General features: G+C 35.4%; 3 protein-coding genes across 3 annotated transcripts; all 3 read right to left on the bottom strand.

Moving 5' to 3' along the window:
* Positions 1-285: 285 nt before the first annotated feature.
* LOC113112868 (CMRF35-like molecule 1) lies at positions 286-4,124 on the bottom strand. Its single transcript, XM_026278788.1, has 9 exons — positions 4,046-4,124; positions 3,563-3,880; positions 3,113-3,421; positions 3,002-3,020; positions 2,766-2,828; positions 2,142-2,239; positions 1,960-2,012; positions 1,059-1,118; positions 286-628 (listed from the first exon to the last, which is right to left on the bottom strand). The coding sequence occupies exons 1-9, from the start codon at positions 4,101-4,103 to the stop codon at positions 506-508; spliced, it is 1,101 nt and encodes a 366-aa protein (XP_026134573.1). The 5' UTR covers positions 4,104-4,124; the 3' UTR covers positions 286-505.
* Positions 4,125-5,227: 1,103 nt separating this feature from the next.
* Positions 5,228-10,873, bottom strand: LOC113040127 (polymeric immunoglobulin receptor-like). The gene is made up of 4 exons (XM_026198402.1): positions 10,790-10,873; positions 6,168-6,416; positions 5,718-6,026; positions 5,228-5,238 (listed from the first exon to the last, which is right to left on the bottom strand). The coding sequence occupies exons 1-4, from the start codon at positions 10,857-10,859 to the stop codon at positions 5,228-5,230; spliced, it is 639 nt and encodes a 212-aa protein (XP_026054187.1). The 5' UTR covers positions 10,860-10,873.
* A 7,508-nt stretch (positions 10,874-18,381) lies between these two features.
* LOC113112932 (polymeric immunoglobulin receptor-like) lies at positions 18,382-19,768 on the bottom strand. Its single transcript, XM_026278871.1, has 4 exons — positions 19,686-19,768; positions 19,228-19,542; positions 18,835-19,135; positions 18,382-18,530 (listed from the first exon to the last, which is right to left on the bottom strand). Exons 1-4 carry the CDS (start codon positions 19,744-19,746, stop codon positions 18,494-18,496), a joined length of 714 nt encoding a protein of 237 aa, XP_026134656.1. The 5' UTR covers positions 19,747-19,768; the 3' UTR covers positions 18,382-18,493.
* Positions 19,769-20,390: the final 622 nt, after the last annotated feature.

Genomic DNA, 20,390 nt, shown 5'->3' with positions numbered 1-20,390 from the left:
TTGTAGAAGCGTGAAAATTATCAACACACAAACTGTTGTGTGTAACTGGTTGCTTAACTTTCAGTTTTTATCTTGTGTTCAATCATTTTTCCATTTGAGGTAAGGGGTTCATGGGGGTTGGTATAAAATAAGTTTAAACATGCAAGCATGACTAATTGATGATCATACAAAATCTAAACTGTCCATGTTTTTAAATCTTTTACATCTCAAAAGATTTTGAAACACAATTAATAGCAGAGAAATATGGAAACACTATATCATAGTCTGAGTCAAATTAGACTGCAATACTTTTTATTGTGCTTGTTTGTAATAATGCAAATAGCAGAGAAAATAACATTGTACAAGTAAACAAAAAAAAAAATATTTTTACTGTGAAGTAATTAAACAGATTCGATAATACAAAATACAAAACTATGTAGTGCTAAAAGACAATGACAGTTCTCTGCTGTTGATTTTGTTTCTTTTGGTCAGAAGGTGTGTTCCTGAGTTCTTCTCAATGTTGAAGTCAGTGTGGATCCACAGTGCTGTATATTATGCTGTATATTGCGCCACCTGCTGGAGGCTTCACCGCTGCACTCCCAGCAACAAAATCAATAGTGCTGTAGTAGATTATGTCCGTGTTGGGATCCTGTGGAGGAAGGGATCGTAATTAAACATGATAAAGTATTTTACTCAAGGTGTCATATTTTTTAATCATTATTTTAGCTTGAACATGCATCTTCTTTTTGTTTGAACCTGTCCTGGTCAGGATTTTTTCTAAATTGCCTAAAATATCTGGGTTTTGGCTTTGTTTTCCTATTGTTTGCATACTTGCTGAAGGTAATTACTCATAAGTAGTTTGACCAATAGTGTGCAGGCATTGTACATAATCAACCAATCGTGAGGCATGTGAGAAGCCAGGATCTATAGAGAGCCATCAAAGCTAAGCAAATAAGAAATAAAAAAGCCAAAACCTGGACTTTTTAAGCAATTTAGAAATCCTGACCAGGACATGCCTGAGAAAAAGAGGATTTATGGTCTCCGTAAAACAGTAATATTAAGACCAGGTGTATACTTACATTTGGGTTTCCATCATTTATAGTGCTGTACATCACAGGATCTTCTGCTTTAGAGTTGATCTGCATTTCATTCAAGCACACACAAAACAATTAAACAACAGTTACATCAAGAAAGAGAGTAGGCTACGTGTTCTGGAAATATGTGAGTGGAGTAAAGTATGCTAATAGTGTTGCATGTCAGAAATATTATATTAAATATGTTCATTACATTCAATTAGCAAGGTTGTTGGTCATATCTTTGGATTTATATTTTTGATATGCTGCACAAATCAAATGGAAATTTCCTCCGTGTTGGATCAGTGTAAACATGAACATCCAATTAGGAAAAATGCCTCTTAGTAGCTTGTTCTTTTAATTCTTATGATCTCATCGGTTCCCATTCTGAATCAATCTGATGAAGGAAGTGGATATAATAAACATATGACTCACTTACTGAATGACCTGTTCCTTGGATAAACCAGTGTAAAGATATAAAGCTATTTAGAAGGAAGGCTACACAAAAACAACAAAAGCATTTTCTTTTCTCATATTTGACATATTTGAAATTAGCATGAAAAAGTTTAGGAACAAAAAAAGCTTCGTTACCAAGAAGAGGGAGATAAAGATTCTTGTATACTAAAATTAACTGAGAGGGTATATTATCTCAAAATACAGTCAATAGTTTTATCAATTCAAATTTGCTAAATAAATATACAACCTAAAAAACCCTAAAAGTATTAGATCAAATTAGTGCATAAACATGTTTTTCTGTCTTCGATTACAATCAGTGCTGAGGTGTTGTGTAAAGGAGAATGGACATTTCAATAATATAATATAATAAATGTGCATTTCACTCCATGCTCCATGACACTTTATTATCATAATGAACATTTTCATAACTTGCTTCTTATAAAGGACTTACCACGTCAGTGGTTCTGCTGCTGGATCTCCCTCTGATTTGGTGTTTATCTTGCTCTTCATTTTAAAAAAGGGAAACAAAAATATCAGCCATTAACTAAATATAGATATATAGAATCTGTGCTGTCGAAATAAATGTCAGAATATCAGCGATTGAAATAGAAATGTAGTGCAGCTGAAACTGACTGTGTCTCCGTCTCCATCTCCAGATGAAAACACTGATCAGAATCAATGAGAGCAGAAGTACAGCTGAAGCTGGAAGCCACGCAGTCAGGAGTTCATTGCTGTGGGAAATAATGAAACATTTGTAAATATTTATATTCAAAGAGCTCCAAAAGAGAAACTTCATATAAAATTATTTGTTCATATGAACTCTAGAGCTTTTCATATTGCTTTAAATCCTGTTTTATGATCGTTATAGGCTAAACCCTGCTTTTACCCACAGGAGAAGTAAGTCTATGTTTCACCTTTAGAAGCGTGCAGCATGACAGAAAACAAGTGAGTTGGAGTTGAGATTTAATTGTACTTCATCCATACAAGAAAAACTTTATATTTGTTTATGTAGCCTAACCTACAGTGTAAAATGTCAGTTTATGAATAACCACAGTTAATTGTTAATCATGAGTAAATTATGAACAGTGTGAAATGTTAAACAAGATAACCCAGGATTGAGTTCACTCAGCGCTTAGAATTACTCAGAATGAAATATTTCCAAGTGTGAAAAGCCGTCTGTCAAAGTAGTATTTCAGCTTAAAGGTTTTGGAATTAGATTAAGCCCTAATAATTTTATTTTTAACAATAAACATGTACTTTTGAGTTGCTACTGTGTCTTCTTTTCCATTTTTATTATTCTTGAGAGTTCCGGTTTCAATTCTGCAAAGACAAAAAAAAAAAAAAAAAAAAAAAAAAGAGGACAAAAGGATGATTTTCACCAGAGCAAAGATGAAGTGACTGTTAGTCATGAAATATATAAAACAGAAACAAACAATTCCAAAAATATAATTATGAAAGGAAAGCCATTTACAGAAAACAGATTCATTACTTACACTGTGTCACTGACAGTGCCTGTATACACAAGTAAAAAATTACTAAGTAAGTTTAGTAGTGTTGTATTTTATATGTGGTAGCAAAAAATTTATGAATTATTAAAAAGGTACCCTTTTCTGCATTGATTACAGTGAGTTGAACAGGATTCAGTGCCTCTCCAGCAGAGCAGTAGTACCAGCCAGAATCAGTGAGTCTCAGTCCAGTCATCAGCACAGTGAAGGATCTTCTCCCATCATCACTGATCTGGACTGATGAATTCTGGGATGTGTTAGTCCTCCCCACTGTGTAACATCTCTGATCTTTATATCTGCACCACTGTTTGACTTTATTCTGATATCCAGAACTGTAGAAACACTGAACACTGATATCACCACCTTCATGTCCAGATACACTGCTGCTCACCACAGACACATCAGGAGCTGAACACACACACACACACACACACACACACATGCGCGCGCGTCATTTGAGATAACATAATAGAGGAGGAATGAGAGAGTGTTTAAAATGAAAAGAACTTGAAATTATATGTTATAAAAAACAAATGCTAAATATCTTACCAGGTTGAATCTTGAGATAAGGCTCATATATTGCTTTTATCGGTGGTTGTTCTCCAGTCTCCACAATGCAGTAATAATATCCAGTGTGTTTGTTCTGCAGGTTTCTCATAGTCACAGTAAAGAGACTCTGATCAGGATGATCAATTACTGACAGATTCTCCTCTGTTGTGTTTGTGTATGTATTAGATTTATTATTTTCTGAATACCAGTATTTCTTCTGCTGTGTGTATTTCTCATCATAATGACATGGGATGGTGACAGATCCTCCAGTCTGAACAGTTAATGTACTGTTTGACATAACAGTGTGGCATTCAACACCTAAACAAAACACAGTCCAATACATCCAACAATAAGTCACTTCTTAATTTGTTACTGTATATCCTCAAGTAAAACACATTAAAAACATCATGAACAGATTAGCATAAAACCTGTCTTTGCACAATCTATTAGAAATGAACACAGCAATACATGTACTATTCTCACCTAAAATGAGCCAAAATCCGATTGAAATGTAGAATGAATTCTTTGCAAATGCAGTCATTGTGTTTCTATTCCTGTATCTTAAGGTTGTTCTGTTCTTGACTTCCCTTTTATCTGCATATAACACTTTTCAACCGGATAAAATTTGTCACTGGGGCGGGATCTTTTAAAAAGTATTTATATGTACCATTTCTGCTAGCCTATGAACAATTCAGGTGCATTCTTTAGGAGTATATAGAGTACAAGCAGGAACCTTTTGAAAGGATGGCCTACTGTCCTAGTGATAGCTTTTGCCCTTTTTTCTGAGAGTGTGGTATACAGCACCTTTAAGTTAGATTTAATAACACAGTTAAAGTGCATAATAATTGACAATCTCAGCAGAATTGATTCTAATAATCATGACAGAGAGAGAGAAAGAGCGAGAGAGAGAGAGAAACTCTCAACTTTTTATTAGGAATTAAAAAAAAAAATCAGATTTTGAATGAAAAGAGTGACATTTGAAAAAAAAAATGTAATTTACCAAACACAGATGTCTAATGGTTTCCACACACAGACACCTTAAGTCTAGTCTATTGAATTAACAAATCAAATGCAGAATATAAAGATCATTATCAACCCTTTTAAATCATTTGATTCTTCAGGTCGATGTGGAGAATATTCCCCTAGTTCTGTGACAAACAGAAACGCTCCATGTGCCATCTGAAAAATAAAGTATAAGTGCACACCATCAACAGACAAATATGAGAACCAAATGTGTTTCTATGTCACACATCACATACATTTTGGATGCGTGTAAAAACGTGATGGTACAGTTGACAATATAGCCTTTTCATAAACAGGTCACATGCTGCGTTCGTCCAATCAGTGACACTGTACCGCAAATATGCAAATTAGAACATTAACCTGGGTTTAGGAATCATGTAGCATACAGTGTAAAATGTCAGTTTATGAATACCCAGGATTACTTGTTAATGATGAGTGAATTATGAGCAGTGTGAAACAAGATAACCCAGGATTCAGATCACCCGGGATTTAGATTGACTCTGTACACGGATTGAATTTTAAATGTTAAAAGCCTTTCTGTTAAAGTATTTTCTGCCTATTTTTTTTATTTATTATTAGATCAAGCCTTAAAAAGGCTAGTTTATTTTTGAACAATACACATATAGTAGCCTACTTTTGTGTTTACTCTAAATCTAAAAAAGAATACAGAAAAAAAGAAGTAGGTCTAAAGAAGGAATATCACCAGAGCAATGAGGAAATAACTTTCAGTCATGAGATATACATAAACAGAGACAAATATAGAATATTTCCACAAAGTTGATTATTAAAGGAAGGTCATTTACAGAGAACAGATTTAATACTTACACTGTTTCACTGACAGTGCCTGTGTACAAAAGTAAAAAATAAAGTTTAGTTGTGTTCTATTTCATATGTAGTAGAAAATAATTATGTATTATTGAAAAAAATGTGTACCTGGTTTTGCCGAAATTACAGTGAGTTGAACAGGATTCAGTGCCTCTCCAGCAGAGCAGTAGTAGTAGTAGTTTTAGAGTGAGATGGTGTAGCTACAGGACCAGTTGTAAATGTTTTAAAGAAGAGAAAGACATGAGGTTAGTTTTAGTGCATTGAGAGAGACATAATTTTTAATGGCTGAATTGGTTTGGGATCTTACTTCTTTTGAATTCAGTGACTGTGAGGTGAACAGGAGCCTGCAGATCTCCAGCAGAGCAGTAGTACCAGTCAGAATCAGTGAGTCTCAGTCCAGTCATCAGCACAGTGAAGGATTTTCTCCCATCATCACTGATCTGGACTGATGAATTCTGGGATGTGTTAGTCCTCCCCCCTGTGTAACAGCTCTGATCTTTATATCTGCACCACTGTTTGACTTCATTCTGATATCCAGAACTGTAGAAACACTGAACACTGATATCACCACCTTCATGTCCAGATACACTGCTGCTCACCACAGACACATCAGGAGCTGAACACACACACACACACACACACACACACATGCGCGCGCGTCATTTGAGATAACATAATAGAGGAGGAATGAGAGAGTGTTTAAAATGAAAAGAACTTGAAATTATATGTTGTAAAAAACAAATGCTAAATATCTTACCAGATTGAATCTTGAGATAAGGCTCATATATTGCTTTTATCGGTGGTTGTGCTCCAGTCTCCACAATACAGTAATAATATCCAGTGTGGTTGTTCTGCAGGTTTCTCATAGTCACAGTAAAGAGACTCTGATCAGGATGATCAATTACTGACAGATTCTTCTCTGTTGTGTTTGTGTATGTATTAGATTTATTATTTCCAGTCTTAACAGTTAATGTACTGTTTGACAAACCAGTGTAGCATTCAACACCTAAACAAAACACAGTCCAATACATCCAACAATAAGTCACTTCTTAATTTGTTACTGTATATCCTCACATAAAACACATTAAAAACATCATGAACAGATTAGCATAAAACCTGTCTTTGCAGAATCTATTAGAAATTAACACAGTAATACATGCACTACTCTCACCTTAAAAAAAAAAAAAAACACAAACCATTATGTCCAGGATTAGCTTAACAATTAATCACTTCTTGATTTTTTCACCCTTCACATAAAACACAGTAGTTGCGTTTACGTGGATTATTGTAATCAGTTTAAAAGTCCAATCTGAATGAAAATGCTCCATATAAGTGAAAGTGACAGAAAGTGAAAGTGATGTGACATTCAGCCAAGTATTGTGACCCATACTCAGAATTTGTGCTCTGCATTTAACCCATTCGAAGTGCACACACACAGAGCAGTGAACACACACACACACACACACACACACACACACTGTGAACACACACCCGGAGCAGTGGGCACTGGGCAGCCATTTATACTGCGGCGCCCAGGGAGCAGTTGGGGGTTCAATGCCTTGCTCAAGGGCACCTAAGTTGTGGTATTGAAGGTGGAGAGAGAGCTGTACATGTTCTCCCCCCACCCACAATTCCTTCTGGCCCGGGACTCGAACTCATAACCTTTCGATTGGGAGTCCGACTCTCTAACCATTAGGCCACGACTTCCCCAAATTAGGCCACGACTTCCCTTTTTTTTTTTTTTTTTTTTTAAGTGAACACCTCAATCGAAATAAAAATGCCCAAACTGAATGAAAGTGTAATCGGTTTGAGAGGGATGGCATAAACCCTTCTATAAACCGAACAAAATTTGAAAGAAATTATGGCATACTTTGCATTTACGTCATCACATCAAGAGGTCAGGGTCATCAGAAATGGGAACGTGATGTTGGCAACGCAGTACATTCTGTGATTTGAGGACCCTGATACTACAGTATAGAGAATAGTGGAGGTAGAAGTTAAACATTTTAATTACAGGGTGAAACGCATTAGAATGGAGAATTTTTGCTGTGTTGTGAACTGCCATATCTCATGACTGGAGTGGGAAATGGATCCCAAATGAAGCAGAATTTTTTGCTTTTCATCTTAGAAACAGCATGATGATAGATAAATTTATTCAACTGTGCTATTATTATACTTCTTTTAAACTAAAACTAGATATGCTTTTAGCTTTTACATTTTATGTACTTCCCAGGAATGGGCTTTATGTTCTTCTCAGAAATATACTTAAAATGGCATTTAAAGGTACAGGTTGAAGGACCTGCCACTAGAGGACACACTACCAAAACAATAACAATCGCGTGGTTTGATGACGCTAAGAAGGAGAGTGGAATGATGGGATTTGTTGTCTTCAGTCAACAATCAGACGGAAAGATAAATCATGGATTTAACATGAGTTCAACGATTTGCGATTTGTATGTAGATTTGTATGTAGATCGTTGAACATTAAATCCATGATTTATCTTTCCGTCTGATTGATGGCCATCAGCGGTTGGGTAGAAGACAACAAATGCTACTTCCACATTTGTCCACGACACTGTTGTCATGTGGTTTCTACGTCAGTAAAGGCGGTAACAAAGGGTAACTGACGTCATTGACAGGGGATTGCACTGCCCCGTGTCACTGTTTAGTATGCAAATTTTCTCATGATTTACAAGTAGTTTAAAACATTATCATTAACACAAAATATATAACACTAGCCTAGTGGTTTTTGGGTATTTTACTGTAAATATCTTACAAATTGTACCTTTAAGTATACTTGACTATTACTTATAAAAAGGCTTAATATATTTGAGCTAAACTTGTGCTCCTAGAATCCGTGTTTTCATTGTTTTACACTAAAGGGCACTAGTATACATCTTCTGCACAGAAAAAACAACAACTTGTGAATAAGAAAAAGAAGAAAACACATGTAACACTCATACTCAGTACCGCCACATCCAAATGTAGCTCTTGAGCATACCGCCACCTCTCCTTGCGCCCAAAACGTGCTTTTAGCGTACCGGTACGCTCATTTAGACATCTGTTTTAATAGAGGTATTAATCTTTTGCCTGCACTGCCACTTTTCAGAGTGCCCTTCACAATACAAGCTTCCTAATTCATCCCACCGAGAGCAGAGACTACATTACCCATACACCCTTGAGTTTTACAAGTGAAAAGCGCATGTGCGGCTTTTGCCGCTGTCAGTGTCAACAACTCAACGTGGCCGGAGAGAGTGTGTGAAACGTGCACACTCGGCTCGTAAAAAATTCTAATACAGTTAACAACACTTAATATGTTACGTCCTGAAAAATTCGGGACAGTCCAGAAATCTAAACTGTTATCCCGAATCCCGAATCTGGCCCTAATTGTCACGAAAATTATACTAAAGCAAAATCTTGAGTAGTTATTGTCTGATAAACATTAAAAACTGTCTGCGGAGGTTGAGTCGTCCTGCAACCAGCCCCCGCCGGCTGCTCATTGGCTGCAGCATCTTTTTTCTAAGTTCGAAAAAAAAAAATACCGTAGGCGGCTAGGTACGAATTTAGATATTTAATTTAAGCCAATCTGATCTGGTCACCCTAAAGGTATTTTTTTCAAAATCCTTTTGCACATTTTATTTATGTTCAGTAGTTCTTTCTACCTCAAGCAAATCAACAAACTAATAAAAGGATTTATTATTTTTTATAAGGTCTGTTGACTGCTGTATATAAAACCCCTTCAGTTTATTTGTTGTTACCTCAGGGGATGAGGGGCATCATAAAAAAAAAAAAAAAAAAAAAAACTAATTTTATTATATAGGCTAATAATATTATATAGGCTATAATAGAGTACCGGCACCTCTTTTGGGCCACTTAAAGCACTGATGTAACAGCTTTGGGGTGTTGATCGACTCCATCTACGTTTTGATTATCATTCTTAATCCAATTCATAATCTTTTTTTAACTTTTTGTTCAAAATTGTATTTCTTTCTTTTTTTATTCTTATGAAACCTACCCCCATTAAAGTGTTTTTAAAAAAAAGAATGCATGAAGCTAGAATATATATATATATTTTTTTTGTTTACAAGCAGATAACCTGTTCTTTCTTTGGATGTTTTGTATGTTCAAATATTCATATAACAAAATATAATTAAAACCTACATTAAGTATGATGTAAAGTTCACTTAAAGAAAACTTATGAGTATACTTGCAGTAGAAAACTTCTAAACTAGTAGTTTACGGAGACTACTGCAAAGTATACAAAGTATTTAATTAGCAAACTATCAGTATTCCTATAAGTTCACTTTTAGTATAATTGCAGTACAAACCACAAACATAGATGCAAACTAGTTATGTACTCAAAGTTTGCTACTGTTATACTTAAAGGATATTTAAAAGTATATCTTTATATAACAGAAAGTGGGTCAATTTAGTCCCATGAAGTTAGTTCATGAATATACTACTAGAACACTTATAAATGTATACTTGCTACATAAAGTATACTTAAAAATATACTTGAACTTTACTTAACTGTACTTAATAAAATAAACTTGAAGTATACTACTTTTGGTAAGGGGAAGTATAGCTCAATGAAAATAAACAACTTAACCAAAATTTGCCCATTTCATTTGTATTTACAGATTCATAATTTCCGATCTGCTTGAATTTATGAAGCAGATAGTTTGTAATAGTGGTGGAAATTGTTATTCTTTCAAGAGATTTGTTCATTTTTTAGTTCGTTCAAAAAAAAAAGGATTCATTCAGATTTTTTTCACTGAACAAAAAATGCCTTATGTGTGATTCTGGAGACTATATTCTGGAGACTATTCTTAATCCATTAATTGACTAAACAAGCCAACAAGAGGCTATTAATTACTAATCTTGTGTTCTTGGCCACACGAGAGTACTTGCACAAAACAGGAAGTAAGGGTGCAAGATCGCCCCCGGTCTGAAAAAAACCCAAAGCTCAGTGCCCTTTACACACAGAAGCTAAGTGTATCCCATCATGCATCATGTTAAGGAACTCATGCACCGAAATCATGAGTTGACAAGGTCAAATTTCAAGTGCTCTATTTAAAGACTTTTGGCCCCATTCACCTTCTATATAAGTGTGGGTGTTTGGTTGGGCCCACTGAGAAACACTGACATTTCAAAGCATTATGACATAAATCCTTTTACTGAAACATGTGACTTTGGCAGTTTGATTCTGCTCTGAATCGCTGGTTGTATACAAGTAATTCACAAAGGTTTCAAAGCTTCACAAAGCAGTTATTATTAGAATTGTTAAAATTGTATTATTATTATACAATTTAAGTTAAAAATAGTTTCGTTTATACGATAGTTTAATAATTCTATTACGAGAGTATTATAATTGTTTACCTGTGATGTGAAGTAAAATCCCAGAGAGGATCAGAGAGTAAATCATGTCTACAGCAGAGTGTGTGTTCATGAGAGGAGCTGGTCACTTCTTGCAGTGTCTCTGCTTCTTCCTGTTTCAGAGGAAGAGCAGAAATATCGCCTTAAACCACATAAACATTAGCAAGTGAGAAAAGTAGCCACTTTGCAGCCAGCAACCTCACACAACACAACAAATCTAAATTTTACTTATGTGTTCTGATTTGATTTGTGATTATAATGGTATGACATGACATGCAGGATGACATGCAGGAAAAAAGAATAGTAGGCTAAATCGTGTGCAAGATTTACTAATTTGTTTCCTCAATGTACTAAAACGTGCACACGATTACTATTGCATTCCCTGGATGTACTATTTCGTTCACTCGATTTATAAATTGTGCGCACAATTTATTAATTCATTCCCTCGATTTGCTAAATCGTGCGCATGATTTAGCAAATCAAGGTAACGTAATAGTAAATCGAGGGAACGCAATTAGTGAAATAAATCAACTTTTTGATGATATTCTAATTATATGACCAGCACCTGTATAATGCATTAATTAGCAGTGAATTTACAGTTTAGTTTTTAGTAAATCTCTGCTACTGAACTAAATGACATTACATAACACAGCTTAGCTTGCAAATCTAGGACCCAAACTAAAAGATGTGGGGTGTCTACAAAAGTAACAAATGACCATAAATTGACCTTTCATTGTCATGCATTTGGACAGCCGCTAATCTATACACAGAAACAGATTTGAGATCAAGATTTATTAGAATAATTTTGTAACTGAATGAAAATAGTTTTATGGCATAGGTAGAAAGTAGTGAGGGGGCACTTTCTGTTCAAAAATATTGGGACGCTATTATTCTGACAATTGCAATAATCAATACCTTTCTCTTTTCCTTATGTTTTGTCTTTTGCTTTTAAAAGTGCCTTGCAGCTCTGTTGACTGGGGCTGTACTCAGGCCAGGAGACTTTTACGAGCAACTACGCTTTGTCACGTCTTAATAAACCTGTTCTAATTTAAAAAAACATGCGGTGAGCAGTTTTTGACATCTATTAATTATCTTAATTTTTCACAATTGCAATTGTTTTGTTCAGCATAAATTTTAGTTTTAGTCAGTTACATACAATAGGCGTCAGGCTTGGATCTGATATTTATTTATAAAGGTTACAGGTTTCGGTTAGTTGGGTGCCTGTACGCGGTGAAAACTTGACAGTAAAAATGTCAAATACGAGAGTGTTACTCAAACAGTCCATAGCTTTATCTTTTAAAAAATATTGTATTGCATGTTACTAAGACAAAATCTGCAACAGTGTTCATAAGTGCGTTGACATTAAAATAAACATAACAAATCTTTATAATGAAAATGAGAATAATATAGCCTAACAACACATACACAAATGCTTGTTCTAACTCTTTTGCCTAAAATTGCAAGATTTCTTGACTTTATCAGTGTGTTTAATGAGCAATAGGCCTCATCACGCCATAGTGAACTGTAAACCACAAAGTTTTTCACTGCATTACACTTATAAACAAGTAATTTTTTTCCATACAGTTTCTATGACTTTGCTTATTCTTTCTGTTTAAATTAGTTTACCGCAGTTTCACCTTTCTTATCTTATTTTTCCAACTAATTGTAATTCCTAGGCCTCGCGGTTTGTTTCCTAGTTTTTGCTGTCTGGTTAATGAGTTCTTTGTTCATACGCAACGAATTTGCTTAGGCAATACATTTTAAGAAAAGTTTAAATCTTACAGATAATGAAAAAAGTACTACGTAAAAAGCACTAGAGGAGAAAATTTCAAAGACCGAACGACTGAATATATGGTAAACACACGTTGGGATATACTGTCAGTTAAATATATTGTTTTATATAAAGAATATAATATGGTTTTTGAAATATTTAAATAATAGATGATATGGATAGTAAAGATACTTTTAACATATATAAAATAGAATTACAGCCGGAAGATTTATAGGTGGTCATTATAAACATTTTTGCTTTTAAATATTGATCATTAAAATAGCTGACACTGAAGGGTCTTGAATTACATCTCTAAGATGCAGGGGTCTGCCCCAACCATCTTTAATGACTGAAAACAATTGAGGGTCTTTCTCTGAAAATAATTTTTAAAAATTATACATTAACTGCTTCTAAACTTCACAGCTGTGTCTGTGCTGTGACAAACAAACTAGCTCCTTCACATCCATTTAAAGCGAAATAAATATTTTTATTTTTATTTTTAAACATAAAGAAATACTGGCAACATGTTTCATTGTGTGTCTGTGTGTGTGTCTGTGTGTGTGTGAGAGAGAGAGAGAGAGAGAGAGATGGTGTTAAAACTTTGAAGATCATGTTAAAAATAATCTATAAAGAATCTTAAAGAATCTAAAGTGTTTAATGTGTAATACATCTAATAAAATATAATAATGTATATAAAATGATATAATATTATATAAAATATAAATATTATAGGTAATATAATATAATATTATAAGTAATATAAATGATAATTTTGTTGAAATTTAATAATGACCGGACATCAGAGGAGTAGGGGTACTGTTTATTTAAACTTTACATTAATGTTATGCTATGAAATAATGTACCCCATTTACTTAGATCATGCGTTCTGGAACTCCACCCTCACCACGAGGGGTCTGTGAAGCACCCCCTCAGTTTAAGATACAGGAGAATACACAAGGACCTGTGAGATTTTGTTTATGATTCCATTTAAAGGGGGGGTGAAATGCTATTTCATGCATACTGAGTTTTTTACACTGTTAAAGAGTTGGATTCCCATGCTTAACATGGACAAAGTTTCAAAAATTAAGTTTTAGTTTTGAAGGAGTATTTTTGTTCCAAAAAAACCTCTTCTGGTTTGTCACAAGTTTTGGAAAGTTTTTTTCGAGTATGGCTCTGTGTGACGTTAGATGGAGCGGAATTTCCTTATATGGGTCCTAAGGAACTTCTGCCGGAAGAGCGCGCGCTCCCGTGTAGCAGAGGAGAAAGAGGCTGAGCACAGACTCACTGATCAGAGCGAGAGCGTCACGAAAAGTCACAAAAGAAGTGTGTTTTTGGTTGCCAGGGCAAGACAACCCTGCACAGATTACCAAAAGAGAAACAGCATTAAGGGACCAGTGGATGGAGTTTATTTTTACAGAGCATCAACGGAGTTGTGCAAGTGTTTTTGTTTGTTCCCTGCATTTCGGATTGCACATCGTTTATTTCTTAAGGATAATGCAGTCCCAACGAAAAAGGGTCACGATCGTGTGTTGGAACCGCAGGCGGTGAGTAAAACTGCTTCAAATATCTCTGTGTTGTTAACTTAGCTATCAGCGCGTAAGCACATCAAGTAAACAACATGCGATGTTGTCATCAAACTGCACTTTCCACATGTACAGCTTAAAAAAAAAAAAAAAAAAAAACGACATAAAGTGGAACTTAGTCATTTTCCAGACGCCTTTGCTGATGCTGCTCTTTGTTAAATTTCAGCCTCTGGATATGTGTCACAGCTTCCTCATGCTCTCAACTCAAAAGCCTACTGGCGCTCATGATTCTTTAGCTCCGCCCACACGTCACGCCTCTAGGCGCTCGTGTTTTTCCGGGAAAAATCGGTACAGACTATTTTTCTCTTATAAATATAATAAAACTAAAGACTTTTTGGAGTTATGAAGGATGCAGTACTACTCTATAGGTACTCAAGATTAACAGGATATTGAGTGAAAACGAGCATTTCACCCCCCCCCCCCCCCTTTAAACATTCTTATTTTATTTTATCTACTTTTTAATTTTATTATTTTATTTTTTTTTTGGGGGGGGGGGATTCATTCAAGTTTGGACATACTTCGCGTAATCTCTTAGCAGTCTAAAAAAATGTAAGGCATCATTTTTTTAAAGATTTATCATCAGATATGTTTATTTTATATATTATGTTATATATAAATCACATTTTATGTATTACCATCTTTTTTAAAAGAAGAGAATGGCGTGTTTTATAAGCTCGATGAACTTAAATGTTGAATACTTTTTTAAAATTAATGAATTGCCTATATAAGCTAAAAAAAATTATTTCTTTATTTTCAATTCAGTAAACAACGTTATGTATTTAATTTAACCCTCTTTTTTTATATTGCTGAAAATCAGAAAAACAACAATTAGAATGTAAGTGTATGTTTGCGTGTCATTTTATTGCAATATTATCCTCTTTTATATTATTCATTTATTGACTATATTAGTGTTGCAATTTTATTTTAAACTTGAAAAAAAAAGCATTGACAACACTGTCAATGTCCATAACAATAATTATGAATTTTCATCTCTTAAAATTTATATTCTTCTACTTATTTTTCAAATTGCCCTAAAAACAGTATCTCTTTCTCACAGCTGTGTAGGATGACCAAAACCTCTGCGCTAGTGTGACACCTGCTTAGAGCATATGTGTACCCTTCAGTCCGATTTAAACAGGTGTCACATTGCATACCGGAGTTCTGGCATCTGAATTACAAAAAGGTGACTGTGATCTTATTTCTTGACATATCGCACGGCTGATGACATATAAGCATGATTTATTACAAACAGATGTCATATCACATGTCATAACAACAACTGCGACCATTAAAAGGTCAAAAGGTCAAAGCCACTATGGTGGTCAGGTGGGGAAGGGCCAGGGACAAAAGGTCAAAGTCGTCATTCAAAAATAATTTTGGCAGGTGGTGCAGTATACACACTACTCAGGGTGACCTTTAAGTCAGCTACGCTCTGCTTGCTCAAAACAAAAAGCATAGTTTTTGCATATTCATGGAAACTGCAATTTATTAAGGCAGTTAAAAGTCAGAAATCAAAAAGGTCTCAAATGATGTGCCCAATACTCCATCCATTGTGTCTTTTGTATGATCTATCCTGAAAACAGTTTTGAGGTTATACCAAACTCCACTTTAAATTTACAAGAAATAATGATTTAAGAATAATGCAGAATAAATCAAGAATAATAGTTATTGTTTCCCAGGCAGGATTGAACATCAATTAAAGGAATTCATCCATGAAGAGAACAACTCTCTAAAGTGCCAGATGCAATAGAATGTGAGCATTTCCTCACTCAAGTCCGTTACGACGACGAACTGAAGTCAGGTCAAGACCCCGATGAGAACAACAAGCATGCAGATAAGCTTCCCTGAGATGGTTTCTGACAGTTTATGCAGAAATTGTTTGGTTTTGATTCTTTTGATTGTTGCAGCAGCTGTTTGGGGTCTGGTCTAAGGCCTTTCTTGGAGGTGAAGATGCTGGATGTGGAGGTCCTGGGCTGGCGTGGTCACACGTGGTCAGCATTGAGAGGCCGGTTGGATGTACTGCCAAATTCTCTGAAATGCATTTGGAGATAGCTTATGGTAGATAAATTAACATTGAATTCATGGGCAACAGCTCTGCTGGACATTCTTGCAGTCAGCATGCCAATTGCATGCTCCCTCAAATCTTGAGACATCTGTGGCATTATGCTGTGCGATAAAACAAAATTTTAGAGTGGCCTTTTATTGTGGCCAGCCTAAGGCACACCTGTGTAATAATCAAGCTGTCTAATCAGCATCTTGATATGACACACCGGGTGGATGGTGGATAGTTTATCTCGGCAAAGGAGAAGTGCTCACTAACACAGATTTAGAAAGATTTGTGAGAAATATTTGAGAGAAATTGTCATTTTTTGTACATAAGTCTTAGATCTTTGTATTCAGCTCATTAAAAATGGGGGCAAAAACAAAAGTGTTGCGTTTATATTTTTGTTCAGTGTATATTGGTCAAAAGGGTGTTTCAAGCATCAAAAAATTAATTGCCTAAATGTAATGATCACAAATACTGATTGTGTATTAATTTAGATATTTGAGTATTCTGGAAATCTAATACTTATAATTCTTAATTTATTAAGGACCTATTATTGCTCAGGAACTCACTCGGCCAAGAGTAAATGCATGGACTCAAACTCGCCAGTTTTGGAACTTACCCAGAGGATACAGGGTGATTATAATAAATGTCACACCCTGCCAGGAAATAACAAAAAGTAAACTTTTTCTATAATCACGAAAACTGTAACTTGTTAAGCTAGAGACGGACAGAAATCAGATCCCTATTGGAGAGACCCCTGCCCTGTTCATTGGTATGATCTGCCCTGGACGCAGATTTGCAGAAATGTTAAGCTACAAAATCTACCTGAAAAATTATTTCAGAATAAATCTGAATATATTCAAAATTAACAATTTATCATTTGTCAGGTAAAATTGTATCATGCCAGTTACATAATGAAAACAATTAAACAATTAGAAGCCAATTTGAAAATATTCTTGTGCTCCAGGGTCACACCTGGCTGGAGATAGATACATATTCCCAACAGACCCCTAAAGGGGAACACACACCCTTCTCGGCAGAACACATTACAAAAAAATGTAATCTTTCGCATAGAGAAGAGGGTCGTCACTGAGCAAGGAGAGGAGTGATCTTTACTCTCTTTGGAGAAAGGTCTTCAGATTAGGTTTTGTTGCATAGAATCGGTTTTGTATGAGTTCCTGAGTTCTGGCTTCACAAGGAATTGATTTCATAAGGAAACATTCAACACATTTAAATCATCATGAACAAATGAGCATTAAACCGGTCTTTGCAAAATGCTATACTGAATCTATATGAAATTAACACATCAGTACATGTACTATTCTCACCTAAAATGAGCCAAACCCCGATTGAAATGTAGAATGAATTCTTTGCAAATGTGGTCATTGTGTTTCTGTCACGGCCGGAATACAGGAAACCACAGAGAAAGATCCAATTGCGGGTATGTCTTTATTTAAGTACAAATCCAAAGAATAAACAGTCCAGGCTGGGGTCAATACCAAACATATCCAAAACACAAACAAACAAGGACACAAGGCTAGGGCACGATAAGTGACGGACATGAATTAAACAAGGACTCCGTCACACATACTAAGACAGACCGGGTATAAATACACAGGGAGAGACAAACGCTAATGGGGAATTGACAGAATGTAATGACAGATAACCAGTGACAGCTGGGTGCAATGATTTATGCAGAGACGTGAGGAATGTGGTTAATGAAGTGACAGACACCGTGGGGAAGGAGGACATCTAGTGGATACCCAGGGAACACAACCCAGACACTGTGACAGTTTAAAAAGTACTTCTGTGAACACTTTAGGTGCATTCTTTAGTAGTATATAGAGTACCATTTGAAAGCATGACAGCTTTTGTCCTTTTTTTTCTGAGAGTGTGGTATACAGCACCTTTAAGTTTGATTTAATAACACAGTTAAAGTGCATAATAATGGACAACTTTTAATTGATTCTAATAATCATGACAGAGAGCGAGAGGGAGAGAGAAACTAAACTTTTTATTAGTAATTAGAAGAATCCACCTTTTGAATGAAAAGTGACATTTGAAAAAAAATACACATTGGTCATTTAGCAAACAGATGTCTAATGTTTTCCACACACAGACACCTTAACCCTTGTGCTGCATTAAATATTTTACCCCGTTGAGTGCATTAATGACCAAAAATGTCCCAAATGCAGCACAAGGGTTAAGTCTAGTCTGTTGAATAAACAAATCAAAAGCATAATATAAAGCTCATTATCAACATGTATAATCATTTGATTCTTCAGGTCGATGTGGAGAAAATTCCTCTAGTTCTGTGACAAACAGAAACGCTCCATATGCCATCTGAAAAATAAAATAAAAGTGCACACCATCAACAGACAAATATGAGAACCACCAATGTTACTATGTCACACATCACATACATTTTTTTGTTTAATTATTCTTCTTGAAAATTACTGTTCAATTTCTGCAAAGACAAAAAAAAAAAAAAAAAAGGGGAGGGGAGGGGAGGGGAGGGGGATATCACCAGAGCAATGAGGAAGTGACTGTTAGTAATGAAATACAGAAACGGATACAAATATAGAATAGTTCCACAAAGATGATTATGAAAGGAAGGCCATTTACAGTAAACAGAGTGAATACTTACACTTTACTGACAGTGAGTTGAACAGGATTCAGTGCGTCTCCAGCAGAACAGTAGTACCAGTCAGAATCAGTGAGTCTCAGTCCAGTCATCAGCACAGTGAAGGATCTTCTCCCATCATCACTGATCTGGACTGATGAATTCTGGGATGTGTTAGTCCTCCCCACTGTGTAACAGCTCTGATCTTTATATCTGCACCACTGTTTGACTTTATTCTTATATCCTAACGTGTAGAAACACTGAACACTGATATCACCACCTTCATGTCCAGATACACTGCTGCTCACCACAGACACATAAGGAGCTGAACACACACACACACACACACAGTCATTTGATTTGATTAAACACATATTTGACAAATGGATTGATTAAAATAACTACAAAATCTCATACCAGATTGAACCTGGAGATAAATATCATATATGAGAGTCGGTTTTTCTTCAGTCTTCAGAGCACAATAATAGCCTCCATCATGTTTTGTGCTCTGCAGGTTTCTTATAGTCACAGTAAAGAGACTCTGATCAGGATGATCAATTACTGACAGATTCTCCTCTGTTGTGTTTGTGTATGTACTGGACTTATTATTTTCTGAATGCCAGTATTTCTTCTGATGTGTGTATTTCTCATCATAATAACATGGGATGGTGACAGATCCTCCAGTCTTAACAGTTAATCTATTATATGACACACTGCTGCAGCGTTCAACACCTAAACACACAACACACACACCGCTGTCATGTTCAGAGTTAACTATAAATAGTCTTCACAAAAACACATGAAAAAGTGACATAAACAACCAAGCATAAAAAGTATTATTACAAAATGATATGAGTCTAACGTTTAATACTCACCTATAATAAGACTAAACAAGAAGAAAAAGTAGAATATTTCTTTATTTTCGTATGTGACCATTGTGTAAGTTTTTCTTCCCGTATCTGAGCTGTTTTAACTGTGTTTGGAGTAACTTCTCTCTTTTTATCTCATATAGCACTAAAAACGTATTGCGCCACTACTCTGATAGCATGAACTTCCGGGTCTCATCTGGGGCAAATATGGTTCTGATTTGGCCCACACACATCAAGCCGGTTGTAGTGTCACTTCTGGCATGTTGTATGTGGGCCAGAATGTGCATGTTTGACAAACTGCTTTTACATTGAGCTCTGGCTTGTTGTGTGTGGGCCTCATATGGCCTATACCAGGTGACCAGATGTGCCATTTTCCGAGGACACGTCCTGACGGATAACCTTACTGTACCAGTCAGTGGTTCTCAAACTTTTTGGAGTACTGGACCCCCATAATATTTCAGGACCCCCATATATATATATATATATATATATTAGGGCTGTGAATCTTTGGGAAGGCTGCGATTCGATTCAATACATGATACATAGGTTTTCGATTTGATTCAAGAACGATTTTTGCAAATTTAGAACAATTAAATTCGATTTCATTAGATTATAACGATTCGATTCTGCACTCTCCCTTTAACTGTCTCGCCATCCTGTGTACGGGACGTCTACATTTACTTCACTATATTACAATGAAATCAAATCTAA

Source organism: Carassius auratus, chromosome 2 (genome assembly GCF_003368295.1).
Source record: "Carassius auratus strain Wakin chromosome 2, ASM336829v1, whole genome shotgun sequence".
Taxonomy (NCBI): Eukaryota; Metazoa; Chordata; class Actinopteri; order Cypriniformes; family Cyprinidae; genus Carassius; species Carassius auratus.
Note: the sequence above shows the minus strand (reverse complement) of the source record. Positions and strands in the feature narration are given on the sequence as shown.

Coding starts and splice junctions, on each gene's coding strand:
- LOC113112868 (XM_026278788.1), bottom strand. CDS start 4,103: ATGACTGCATTTGCAAAGAATTCATTCTACATTTCAATCGGATTTTGG. Junction 3,881..4,045: donor CGGATTTTGGCTCATTTTAG/GTGAGAATAGTA, acceptor TGTTTTGTTTAG/GTGTTGAATGCCACACTGTT. Junction 1,119..1,959: donor GCAGCAGAACCACTGACGTG/GTAAGTCCTTTA, acceptor AATGAAATGCAG/ATCAACTCTAAAGCAGAAGA.
- LOC113112932 (XM_026278871.1), bottom strand. CDS start 19,746: ATGGTCACATACGAAAATAAAGAAATATTCTACTTTTTCTTCTTGTTT. Junction 19,543..19,685: donor CTTGTTTAGTCTTATTATAG/GTGAGTATTAAA, acceptor TTGTGTGTTTAG/GTGTTGAACGCTGCAGCAGT. Junction 19,136..19,227: donor TTATCTCCAGGTTCAATCTG/GTATGAGATTTT, acceptor GTGTGTGTTCAG/CTCCTTATGTGTCTGTGGTG.
- LOC113040127 (XM_026198402.1), bottom strand. CDS start 10,859: ATGAACACACACTCTGCTGTAGACATGATTTACTCTCTGATCCTCTCT. Junction 6,417..10,789: donor GATTTTACTTCACATCACAG/GTAAACAATTAT, acceptor TGTTTTGTTTAG/GTGTTGAATGCTACACTGGT. Junction 6,027..6,167: donor TTATCTCAAGATTCAATCTG/GTAAGATATTTA, acceptor GTGTGTGTTCAG/CTCCTGATGTGTCTGTGGTG.